Source organism: Etheostoma spectabile, chromosome 15 (assembly GCF_008692095.1).
Source record: "Etheostoma spectabile isolate EspeVRDwgs_2016 chromosome 15, UIUC_Espe_1.0, whole genome shotgun sequence".
In the NCBI taxonomy this organism is placed as follows: domain Eukaryota; kingdom Metazoa; phylum Chordata; class Actinopteri; order Perciformes; family Percidae; genus Etheostoma; species Etheostoma spectabile.
This window is the reverse complement of record NC_045747.1, coordinates 14,685,961-14,699,064: the sequence shown is the minus strand read 5'-3', so window position 1 is coordinate 14,699,064 and position 13,104 is coordinate 14,685,961. Positions and strand designations below refer to the sequence as shown.

The 13,104-nt window shown below is 40.9% G+C and overlaps 1 protein-coding gene across 3 annotated transcripts in view; it reads left to right on the top strand.

Annotated features, from left to right (window-relative positions):
* Nucleotides 1-2,872: 2,872 nt before the first annotated feature.
* The window catches only part of LOC116702686 (SH3 and cysteine-rich domain-containing protein 2), a 21,466-nt gene continuing 11,234 nt past the window's right edge, over nt 2,873-13,104 (top strand). For 2 of the 3 annotated variants that reach the window (XM_032537039.1, XM_032537038.1), the window contains exons 1-3: nt 2,874-3,478; nt 10,210-10,558; nt 11,882-11,976. In XM_032537039.1, the coding sequence (XP_032392930.1) occupies nt 3,392-3,478; nt 10,210-10,558; nt 11,882-11,976 (531 nt within the window). In that variant the 5' untranslated portion in view covers nt 2,874-3,391. Of the gene's footprint in view, nt 3,479-10,209; nt 10,559-11,881; nt 11,977-13,104 lie in introns of all 3 variants that reach the window. The other variant, XM_032537040.1, reaches the window with a different exon arrangement.

Below are 13,104 nucleotides of genomic sequence, written 5' to 3'. Positions count from 1 at the left end.
TTTTTTTTTTTTTTTTTTTTTTTTTTTTTTTTTTTTTTTACAATTAACTGATTATAAATGAATATGTGCGTATGAATAAATATATACCTATATTATTAAGACGTGTCTGGTTTTCTCTCTTGTGCTGCGCTTGCTCTCCTTTCATGGCTAAAGGTTGTGGAGCAGCAGATGGCAGCAACGTGCCGGTTGGTAGGATTCCTCCGTCACTGCTGGTCTGGTTTCAGCTCCCAGCTGGTGGCAGGGTTCAGCTAGTCAATGAGTCAAATTGAATTTGCTCTCAGGAGTAAAGTGGGGTAGCACACCTGTTTGTTGACTGGAATACGTTCATAATCAAATCATAAAAAGGAATAGTTGTTGTATAAAAAAAAAAAAATTCAGGCAGTTAAGATTTTTATGGTTAATCCTAGCACTACTTTTTTGTTTTTTAATCTCTGTGTATGGAGCTAGTCTTTAAAACAACACTTTCCAATGTTTGTTAAAGAAAAGCTTGTTTAAGTAGATGTTTACAGTTAATTTCTTTTTTCTTCTTCTCATTTAACAAGGGTAAAGTTGCCATTGACGACCAGGTCAGGTAGGCTAAGCAACATAAAAACACAGTGTGCATGCTTAACTTTTCCAGCAATTTAGATGAAACTAGTGCTTCTATGTCTCTTGCAAGATAAGAACTGGCATGGGGGGAATAGAATTTAAATGAATGGATTTAAATATTTTCACATTTGTTCTAGTCTTTTTAAAACAATACTCCGGTGCCCATATGAACAGTGAATAATTTGCTTGTTAAAATAAAATGTTCCATTCTAAGACACTTACAATGTAAGTGATAAGGAACAAAATACATAGTCCTCTATCTGTGCAGAAGCATATTTCAACGTTCATCTGAAGATAATGTGAGCCTTCAGCAGTCTGAGTATGACAAAGCAAGTAGACATCCAAACAGTCTTTTTCAGTGCAAAATTCACTTGAATCACTAAAAGGTCTTTGGGGGGATTTTTGTTTCAGAATAATTTACTCACAAGCACAGCTAGCTTTCTTATTTATATGCAAAAGTTCTAAGAGACCCGCACTTATCAGATGGGTGTCTGTAGGTAAAAATGTGACTCTTTGGGTGTTTGTGACATGATGTGTGCCTACGTAGACATGTCTTGAGGGTGAAAACGCAGATGAACAATCAGTATCAATTTCTTCCAGTGGAAGGACCAGCAGCTCTGGTCCTGTCCCTGCACCATGACTACCGCTGTCAAGGCTGGAATCTGTCTTCCGCCGCATGGGACTCATTTTGTTCCTCTCATCCTCCTATTGTTTCCACTGTTTCTAAACCTCTGAGCGATCAATGTGTTTCCACTCCTGTTTTAATGTTCATTTTTAGCAGCTGTGTTCCAGCACCTGGGGGACCACATGGAGGATGAAAAGTGGGTGGCTCAGAGGGAGATATTTAAATGTAGCCTGTGTGTGTGTGTGTGTGTGTGTGTGACTGTTTCCCTCCTTCAGCAGTTTCTCAACTATTCTATGTTTTCTGAGTTTAAACAGACGGATCAGACCACGGCTCACTGAACACTTCCCCACCAAATCAATGTGTTTGGTTTTTTTTTTGACAGCAAAGCCTTGCTACACACACTAGAAAAACTTTTGACTTGGCTTTTGTTTTTTTCCTTTCCAGTTCCTTTCTGCAGTCACCCTATCTGCTGTGCCCTGGTTCTGAGTGAAACAACAATTAATGTGATAACCACGGCTCTCTCCCTTTGTCTTCCTTCTGTCTCTTTCTCTAACACTCCCATGCACAGGGACTTTCTGAAAGCTTAGAGCAAACTTTGAGGTCATGCTTAGGTGAAATAATTCCGTGCAGATAGAAAAAAAAAAAAACTATCACATTAAGAAGTCTTTCCTCTCTGTTTCACACTGTGAATGATGCAGTTATTGCTTTAAAAAAGTACTACTACCTAAACTTTCCCTTCGTTTTTCCTTCACCAGGTTAATGCAAAAATCAGTAGCTGTGACCGCAACCTTATTGCTTCATCTGATGTGTTCTAAAGGGAGCAATCAATAGAAATGCACCCCAGGAGGCCAGTAAAACCAGGTAGGAGATTAGATTGCATTTGAAAGCAGAGGTACCAATCCTACGGCCTTATTAGCTGCTTTAAACAAATCATGCCATCCCTGATGCATCTCTGACCCTGCAGGGCAGCAGCTACATAGCAGCTACTGCTTCTGTATTTAGTGCTTTGGAGGGCAGGTGGGGAATGACAAGGAACTAATGATAACAGAGTAAAAGCGTGGTTAAAACCTATTTAGACTCCAAAGACAAACTAAAGTAGTGCAGCTCATCCCATATGGGTCACGTTTCTGCTAGAAGACAATTCATTAAATAGACAGCAGAAAATTCTGCGTCCCATGTCAGTACTTTTAACAGACATTGATTCATAATAGTTACATATTTTATGTTGTTTTAATATGGTATTGCATCATGTATTGTCAGTGGGGGCTTTAAAGTGGTCTGAACCCCCCTTTAGCCTGACAGTCAGAGAGCTACATGGACAGGCACATGTGAGTATTTGATTAAAGCTTACAGGCATTAATAGACCTTGTAACTAGCTGGAATGATGTAGTGACAGTTTCCTTTTCATGTGGATTTAAAAAGAGAGAGCAAGTGTAAATGAAGAGGGAACATCCTGCTTGTTACAAAGGTAAACAACATCCATCGCCTCCAAGAGAAAATCAGCTCTTTGTTTGCGAATTGGGAGGTAGTCTATATTTGGGCTCAAAATAAACCCATGTTCGTGAATTTTAAATGATTCCTGGCAGAGTTGTAAAAATTGACCCAATCATGCGCCTCAGACGCACGGGAAGGCGTGCCTCCGATTGCGCTTAAATTTAAGTCAGTGCCTCGGTGAAGGGCACAGTTCGCTTTGGATTTACACCTAGCCGCGTCTATCAGAGCACACGCTTTGTTTGGATCTGATCTAATACAAGATGTTATATCCACATCGAATGTTTTGCTGTTTGAACCTTTATTTTAAACCGTAGGACGGTATTGTGCCATATTGGAGTTGTCAGATGCGCTATAAGGGACGATACATTTACCCATACGCGAGCCTCAATCTTGAATGCTTGTCCTTGCATGGCATGAGCGAAATATAAACAGCTGGCGTGTGTGTATGTGTGCGTGTGTGTGTGTTTATGAACTGCTTAATCAACCTGCATTTGGAGAGCAAATGACCATAAGGCGTCCACCTCGCAGCGCGTACAAATCACTGTGATGTGGATCTGTTTCACTTTGCCAAGCTGTGTATGGCTGAAGCCGGAGATTTCCTACCGATTGGACACAGTTTGAGGAGTTAAAAGTTTATTTTTTATTTTGTTTGTGTCTTGAACGACTTTTTCCATTCCGGTGTCGATGATGACTGAGAACAATGAGATGGAGAGCAACTCTCAGCTCCAGCGCTGTCCAAGCACCATGTCCATCCAACCGATGTCATCCAAGGCAAGTAGCCTACCCACGTTGAGCTTTGCTCCGTAGTTTGCACCCATCCCTATGACAGTTTATACTCGAATATCTCTGTAACGTGGAGAAATAAGACACTTAACTTTGCCTTGAAGCTTCCTCCACACACGGAGAGCATCAATTGTAGGTTATTGGCTAAATAAGAAGGGAGATTATTTTATTGTTAGGCTACCTGTTATTTTCCAGTTTTGTATTCCTCCTCCTTGTAATTCTACCGGTTTATGCAATATTTACGTAAATTCTTTACAATTACAGTTGTATTCATCATGACTGCGTCACTGTAGTGTAACATCACACGTAAGTTGTGATGTCACTCTGTCTGCCCATCTCTGTCTGCCTCTTCATATTCACTTCCTACACACACACACACACACACACACACACACACACAAAAGGGGATTTATGATGATTATATGAATTTTAATCAGTGTATTAGAAGCATGGTTTCAATTAATGCTTTCAGATTTATTGTTGAAGCTATTTGCTTTTCGGGGATTACGGACAAAGTCACATTGCTGCGCTCACACACACATGTCAAATAACTTGTACCTGTATGCAGCAATAAAGTTTATATTGCAATAAGGATAAATGACCACATTTATTTATGTTTGCGGTTTGTGCATAATATGCAGAACTGGATCCCTTTTACAGCGTAGGCCTGCCTGAGCCTCAAATGTCCTTACAAAGTGTCCTTATGAGTCCATTCAGTTGTTGACTTGACTGTATAAACAAAGTCTTCAAGTGCAGGAGCTGTGAAAGCTTTCTCAATGCCGGCTTTTAAATGGAAGGCTTTTAGGAAACTTGATTCATTAGGCCCAAACACTTGATACAACTTTCTCTCAACTGTTTGTCTCCACCTCATGCCTCATCTCGCTGCCCACGCACAAACACACACACGCTGTGGACATGTTTGAAACAAGGTGACACCTTGTTCTCTGTGAGAAGCAGGAAAGTCTGCAGTTATAGTTATAGTGTTGTCCACTCCAGTTCTCCACTCCTCACCAGCTGCTACCAAGAAAAGTTAGGCCAAGCAGGACTGATTAGTATTCACATGAATCATTGGCCAGCTTAGCCACTTCACAACCATTTCCACGACAGAGTAATCTAAACTAAACAGTAGCTCCCTGCCACTGAAAGGGTCATGAATTTGCAGCCATATATGAGTCTATTAAGGAATCGTGCTGGAGAATCTTGTAGTTAATGTCAGCTTGGCTCTTGTATGCACAGATGGGGTCCCAGCGTATTAAAAATCAATATTCCACCCATATCTATTTAAACACCTAATCAAGACCATTAATGAAATTAACAAAACAAACATGCCTCAGGGTTCAATTTTTGAAGGAATCTAATCAGACACATAGCTGTGTCCATGGTGTTTTTAATTATAAGGATGACAAGGAGCATGCTCTGATAACAGATGCTCCCTGACGTTGCCAGAGGATTAAGAGGAAAGGAAGCATGGACTTTCTCTCTGGCTCCCAACAATGCACCATAGTCTATTGCCAAGGCTGGCAAAAATGTGATTGGTGAAGCAGACAAAATGCCTGAGCAGTAATCGGCAGCAAATAGTGCGTCATTCTTTGTTGAGTGCTGTTTGATCTCTCAGGGCTGGTGATGTTTTGGGAGGGCTTTGTGATGTCGGGGCAGGTAAACCTCTCTTTTTTAGATGAGTGCACAGGACGATCCCTGAGCGCAGAGATATGAGGACTTAATTGATTGGCCCACTTGTCAGCTTGCCAACTGTGTGACAAGAACATCAAAATTCAGTCATGTGTCCCATTTGGATTCTTCATCAAATCTTCTTCACTCAATATGAGCACTTAAACACCCACACAGCTGGTTGAGTGATAAAAGGTGACAGCAATTGCCTACAGTGTGAAAATAAGAACTTGCCACAGCTCCAAAGCAAAGTGACTAGTAATCGTAAACCATAACAGTTTGTGGCCAAGTCTAGCTGTTTTGTAAAAGGGATATTTCAATCTGGTGCTTTTTTTTTTTTACACAGGACAGTGTTAATTGTAGTCATCAATTGTAGTTTTTTTTAAGTTCACTTCACATTTCATTAATCATCAATTCACTTTGTCTTCAGCTGAAGGGAGATGACACTGATCCCGAGAGACTCGAGCAGGGGAGTAAGTCGCAGAGGGAGGCTGAAGTGGGCCAAGGTCCTCATTGATTAACGTAAAGCTCTTTCTGCTGTGATGTATATTGATGTGACACTGCAGGGAAAGGTGCGAGCTGTTGAAATACTGGACACTACAAGGCTACAAGTAGCGACAAAGATAACTAACTGTGTATCTATTTGTGTATCGCTGAGGAGGGGAAGAAAAGTATCTGTTAGGGAGATTCACTTGTCGCCTCCGATGCTCACTCCAAAATAACATCCTCCTCCCCTTGTCAGACCCTGATCTTGTGTTGTGCTTGGGGTGTTTAGTGTGAACAGTGATTGGGTGAGTAAAAAATGGGTGGATGATTGTTGCCATTGTTGCTAAGCTGCATGGCGGGGTTATACAATGTTGGGGCTAGGAATTGCACTTCAGTGAGGGAAGTGGTTATAATCCACTCTATTTCACACAGTTTCTCTTTCTTTAAAACAGTCATAGAGAGAGGAGGAGATGTGTGTGTGTGTGTGTGTGTGTGTGTGTGTGTGTGTGTGTGTGTGTGTGTGTGTGTGTGTGTGTGTGTGTGTGTGTGTGTGTGTGTGTGTGTGTGTGTGTGTGTGTGTGTGTGCGTGTGCGTGTGTGTGATAGGGACAGAATGGTGGAACCAGCCTGTGATTATGCATCTCTATCTTGTATTCAAAGAGGGAATTTGCCAGGCTGCCGAGCATGACTTTACCCGAGGAAGGAAATATTTGGACTGGTTCACAAAATGTATTTGTATGATAAAGACTACAGCTGTTTGCATGCTGTGCTCAGAGATTTAATGATATGTGTAAATGTTTCTGTCCTCTTACCTCTGTTTAGTCCCAGATTCTTGTTTCCTGCCACCTTATTCAAGTTTTACATCACCTGCAAAAAAACAATTGAAGCCCCAAAGTGAGGGTGTACTGTATATAAGTGTATCATGTACCAGGTGCCACAGGATGATCATTTCCTCTGAAACCACTGACTTAGAACTGGATTGAGCCAGGAAACTGCGTCTTTCACAGCAGGGTTATCATTCTTGTGACTGAAATATCCTCACTTAGAACGAGGTCGGACACTGTGACGTCTACCACGGAAGAAAAGAAATTATAGCGTGTCTAGCCTCAGAGGTGGGGCACAATGCAGGGGAGAATTTTAAAGTGGAAATTACAGACTGCACAGAAAAATAATGCATTCAAAAGCTCTTTGTTGAATTGATACTGTATTTAAAACGGTGGAGTGGAGTGTGTAAAGCTGCTCCAGTGCCTGTCACCCCTTTTTCTATTTCCCTTTTTCTCTTCTGCTGCTGACTACACAAAGGTGATCGGCAAGGTTTAGGAGTGAACACAGATAGTGGTAGAATAAGAGAAATTTGTAAGAAAAAAAAGAATTAGCACAAATCTGTCTGTTTTATCACCCATGCACACCTGGCCATTCTGGTGATTTGCCTGTTGTTTTTTAGAAATATACAATAATTAGGTGATGCAGACCTTACCACCAACACCTTTTCACCAGATTCCACACTGCAGAGAGTGTTTATTTTGACCTTTACGGCCTAAAATGAAGAAACGGCTGGAATTACTTGACAACCTTCATTTGAAGTGTTCTCTCCTGGGTGAATCATTTAAAACAGTCCACACTAAAAGATATTATAGCCACATGCTGTAGTTATAGTCTCATTCCCAGTGGGACTGTGCCTTTGTTGCTCAGTCTTGACCTCTGGACAGGCTGGAGCATCCCATATATATCTCAGCCCTGTGGGCCCTGGCCTCACTAAATTCTGATGGAGGGAGGAAGAGACACATATTCGGATTAAATAAAAGCTTTATTATTGAATTATGTCTGCCCAAACCCTGCTGTCCCTCTATGGAGCATTGATTTTGGACATTTATGTTGGCTACATGTGAGAACAAGTTGGAGTTGGTATATGGATCGAAGATGTGAGAATGATGGGCTTTTACGTGAGATTGTTGCTGCTTGAAGAACATTGACTGTGCAGGTGCGTGTCTGGGCAAGGTTTTGCATTTTGCATGGCATTGCGAATCATTTGTGAATTATATCCATAATTTATTGCGAGAGCAAGCTGAACTAAACCCAAAGGTTTCTTTTGAGAAGCAAGGTCTGCAGATGAAAGGCTTCACTTAGTACTTGTAAGAGGTGCAGTTAGTAGAGACATGAAAGAAGATTCAAAAAGGCAGTTCTCTTGACAGGTATTGTTATTAAACTTACAGAGGATCAAAAAAACATATGGGCCTAGATCATACATCTCAACCAGGGTATAATCTGTGGCTAACTTCCGCTCACTCTGATTCATTTTCATCTCTTACGTCACAAAAATGACGTAACCCAAATTGAACGCGGTATCACACTGGCTCCAACTCAGAAGTATGACGCTCTCAGCTGATGTTCAAATGGAAGCTAACGGGAATGCTTTTTAGGCTCACACACTGACAGTTGATTCGATTAGCTGTAATTGAGACATGGGCTCTAGCCGAAGCTGCTATGCGATCACTCATCTGCTCTGATTGAAAGAGCTCGGCACAAGACTGTACTACTTCTTTGGTAAATAGATTGTTTGTAAAGGTTTTAGAAATCAGTAACACAAACATCATTTGGGTTGCCAGGTTGTGTATCCTCCTTTAGCCCAACTTAATCTGGCTCTTCAATTCATCAAGATTATTTACTGGAGAATGAGAAATATCTGAGACTTAACTAATGACTTACTGACATTTATAACTGCAGAATTGATGGCTTTTTAGAAAGTGAGTGTCATAAAGGGTCATGAGCTCTTTAGAGCATTATTACCACTCTGTAATAAAGTATACCACCAGTATGCTACCAGTCCACACTCTTTGGTCTTTGGTCCGTATGGATGGAGGTACTGCCACCCCCAAAGCTTTTCAAACAATAAAATGACATGTTGAAATTTACATTTTTCTGGGCAACTTCAAAGAAGCTAGTGTGCATATTTTACACATTAAAGTCTGTTTAAAGGGTGTGAAAAATGTGATAAACCTTTTGTTGCTCCAGAGGGAGCTTTGTGAAGTCTGATAAATACCCTTGTGTGAGTCGTATTGGCGTTGGTTGTGTCTGAGCAGGTAACAACACTTTTTATTTGCCATAGGTATAAATGATTGCTGGTAGGTTTTTTAGACTACTCTGATATTTTTTAATCTTCTACCAGAAGGTAAAAACTGGAAATCGACAGTCAAAGACATGAGTCAACTGTTTGAATGAAGTTAATTACAACTTTATTAGAGACAGTATACATAGAATAACACCATTTTGTGCACCCACCGCTAAAATATAATGTATTGTATTAGTCACTTTAGCTTAGCTTGTCTTCATCAGTGTAATCTGATGACGGGAAATGTCTAATAGAGATTTACAGGAAGCATATGCACTCAGTTACATGGACTTTTGTTTCTCTGTGTGCCTCACAAACACACACACAGACTCAAATAGACAAACTGTTTTCATATCTTATTCCCAGACACGCGGAGCTGTAAACAGCATGTCCCTGTAAAGTGATTATGTTTGGCACTGAGCAGAGAGCAAGCGCAGACAGGCAGAGAGTGTGCATGCAGAGTGTCTGTGGCGTACTGATTATGTCTGTTTGTCTGTCTGTGTTGATCCATTCTCCCCCTGCGAGACAACCACGCCCTCACACTGCTCTCCCGCATCCACTGCATGTCAGAGTAACAAATAGCTGCCTATCCCTCGGGAAACGAGCATCATCATCTGTTCACAGAACCGGAGGGAAACGTCAGTAAACATGCATTTATCTAGCCAATCAATGATAGATGGCTGCAGGCTGCAGCGCTTACAGACTTTTGCGGCTGATGTGACGTTTTGTTATCTGGTTATTCTGGTTATTATGTTTCGGAAAAGCAGCAACCATCAATTGTTGAATACTGTTTAGTCAATGCAGCTTACAAGATACATGCACGGCTGGTTATGTCAATACACGGGAGAGAGGCTACAAGCAGTTTAAAATTGCTGGATGTTGTAGGCATGTGAGGAGGGATGCATCAGCCCTGTAGTTCAAGCCTGTGGCACAATTATTCTGTCCAATGAGCAGACTTCATCAGATAAAAACCCTATAGATAGGCTGTTGAAAGATGATAACGCTGTGTAAACTGTCTTGTTTCATTTCATCACAATAGCCCCCCTGCCACCACTACCAAGAAAATGCCATTTACACACAGCAGTTCTTGATGTAAGGCCCTGGGTGGCTTATCTTGTTTAACCATGGGCCAAATGCAAAAGCTGCCCTATTAAATGTGACTGTGCGAAAGACATGCTTGGTCTCACTGAAGGGAACATGCAGGTATCTTAGCTTTTAATGTGTTGCTTCCATATGAGGTGATATTGCTTTTCATGAGCCACCCTCTTTCCCCATGTTGTACAGATCAGAACAGAGTGTTTATGGATGCCAGAATATTGCCTGTGCTGCCCTGAGGGTATATTGGACATTTGTTATTGCTCCCAATGTGTCGCTACATTCTTGTTTATCTTGTGTTTATTCTTAGTGTACCCTCTTATTCTCTGTCTCTGTCAATGTGTGTGTGTGCGTGTGTGCAGCTCCAGAGACTAAAACGCTCGCTGTCCTTCAAGACCCTCATGCGCAGCAAAAGCGTGGAGAACTTCTTCCAAAGGTCTTACAGCGATGCTCGCCTGCCTGAAGATTTCATCCCTGACCTGCCGCCTCCTTCTCCTCCACTGCTGCCTGGCTCTCCTCTCGTCGGCGACCGCTCACCGTCCATTTCACCATCTCTCAGTCCCAACCCCTCCATCTCCTCCCACTCCCCCTCGCTCAGCCTTTCCCCATCTTTGCCCATCAAGCCGCCCCGACCTCAGATTACCCACTCTTTCCAGGACCATGTCTTTCGGAAGCCCACCAACTGCCAGCACTGCAAGCACATGATAGTGGGTAAGGTCCTCGATCTACTCCCTGGACTGGTGTTTGTGTATATGGCATCCCATCTAGTGCAAACTGGAGAACATCACATATTGTGCTTAAGATATTAAACATTATTAGATATAGATATGGGGACAGTGTTTTATTTGCAGATCAGGACTTGGGAGTCTACAACTCCTTAAAGCAAAAGTTTAACCTTTTGGGAAATGCACTTACTGTATTCACTTCATGGCAGAGAGTTAGATGAGAAAATCGAGAGTTAGATGAGAAATTCTTATATAATGAATATATTTCCCAAAATGTCAAACTACTCCTCCAGGTATGGTAGCATGAACATAATAGCGTCACTTGTTTCAAAGAAAAATCCTAAATGACTTTTCCAAATTATTATTTTTTCTCCAAGGAAGGAAAATTAGATACTACAATTGGACTGTGTCTTCACTGCAGCTCTCTTTTTTTATATCTGTGAAAAGACTATTCGATTACAACAGGGATTTCTCTGCTGCAGATCGTGTGAACGCTCTCATCCCTAATTTGCCACTTGTTTGAACTACTAGCTGATGCTAGTATTGCTGAAATCTACTTTCTGTCACTATGATTGATTACAGACTCCAAGTTGCTCTTCTGCTTTTGTGTCTGTGGTGTAAATTCTGCATGCATTGCGAGTTTATTTGTGTAATGCATCACCTCGCTCAAGCCCTACTCCTCTGCGGTCCCTGAACACAGTCCAGTGTCTGTCTCCTTGTTAGGCTGATGAAGTAGAATCCATTTTCCTCTTCAAAGTTTTCATTGAGCCATAGTTTTTGTTTTATCAATGTTTTTTTCCATGTCATCCCCATCTACAACAAATGTGTCTATTTTATTTATCTTTTTTTTTTTTTTTAGGATCAACCCCTTAATCTTTAAAAACGTTCAAACATCAACAGACGATTTCTTATTGCCTAACAAATGAGGGGGGAAACATCTTAATATTCAGAGGTTTTTTATTACTGAAGCGTTTGAGAACAAAGATGAAATAGCGAGATGATCCAGTGCCAAATCGATTATAATTGAAATATCTCCTGCTGGTTTCCAATCTCTCCATGTTGTTTTGGAAGAGGAGCAGTTGATTATGAAGCTGTTAGTGTCAGTGCCAGCTTAATAAAACTGGGACAGCTCTTGATTACACTCTCTACCTGAGCGGAGGGAAACCTGCTCATGCTCTTTGCTTTGTTAGGACTTTCTACCTTTTGCAGATCTGCAGCCTGCTAGATGTGTATTTCTGTTATACAGAAGTTGCTGCCTCCGTGTCTGTGTCCTCTGCACACATTATATTACCTCTGTCTCTCTCTGCAGGAAACTCCAAACAGGCCCTGCGGTGTAAAACATGTAAGATGGCTGCTCACCTGTGGTGCACCTCAGAACTATCGCAGCAGCTGTGTCATGGGAAGGTGCGAATTCACTCACAGAAGTTTTGTGATTTGATTTGATGCCCTTATATATATATATGAAACAGGCTGTTTTTCGTGGTGTGTAATGTACTTTACATCATACAGTGTGGGCAATAATGTATTTTAGATTTAGATTAGTTTGTGTGTGTGGTAATTCATGTCTTTGTCTTTTCAGCCGTGGTGTCTACCCACAATCAACAATCTAGAAATGTAAAAAAAATAATTTCTATCTGATAGCATAAAGCATCTCAGGAAAATATTCAGTTCTCTTCAATTTTAGAACAAATATCCTTAAAGGAATTATCCCTAAGCCAGCAGCGGTTATCTTAGTTTAACACAGGTACTGGAAACGGGGAAACAGCTAGCCCAGCTCTGTCTGAAGAAAATAAAATCGGCATATTATCACCCCTAAAGCTCACTAATTACATACAAAATTACATAATACAATATCCATCAAAATAACAAATTCATTTTCATTTTAGGGAGGTTAAGTGCCAGACTATGTCTTGACTGGGGGCAGTTACTTTCTGGAGTCTTTGCTAGTTGCCTGGCAACTGCTTGAGAAATTGAAATTGTCCGGCTCAAACCCCAGCAAAACGACAAATTTAAGGACAAAACAAACAAGCTACACAGTAACATGTTAATTGACTTCCTTTAGATTCGCTGTTATGTGGATTTTGTTACCTTCAGACAGAAGGTTAGCAGGCTAGCTGTTTCCGCCTGTTTCCAGTCTTTGTGCTAAGCTAGGCTAAGCTAACCTTTGAGTGTTTTTGATCTCATGTACGTTTTTGAGGCTACAAAGAATAGTTTAAATTGTGTCGCAAAAAAGTCCTAATCAATTAAAATAAAGGAAACCATGGATACATTAAGTAACAACTAATCTTCACTAAAGTGGAAGCAAAATCTTTTTTTGCATTGATAAAGAGAATGAAAATGTGCCACAACATCTAAACCTTAGAATAAACTAACTCTCTCATAGTGTATTTATCTAACAACACAGGTTCCTCCTGCTCAGTCCAGTCTAACCTCCGATTTCTCTGATTTCCCAGAACATTTTTAACAGCCAGATTACAAAAACACCAGCATCCAAAACAATTTGGGTTGCAATCATAATTTGAATAACCTGAG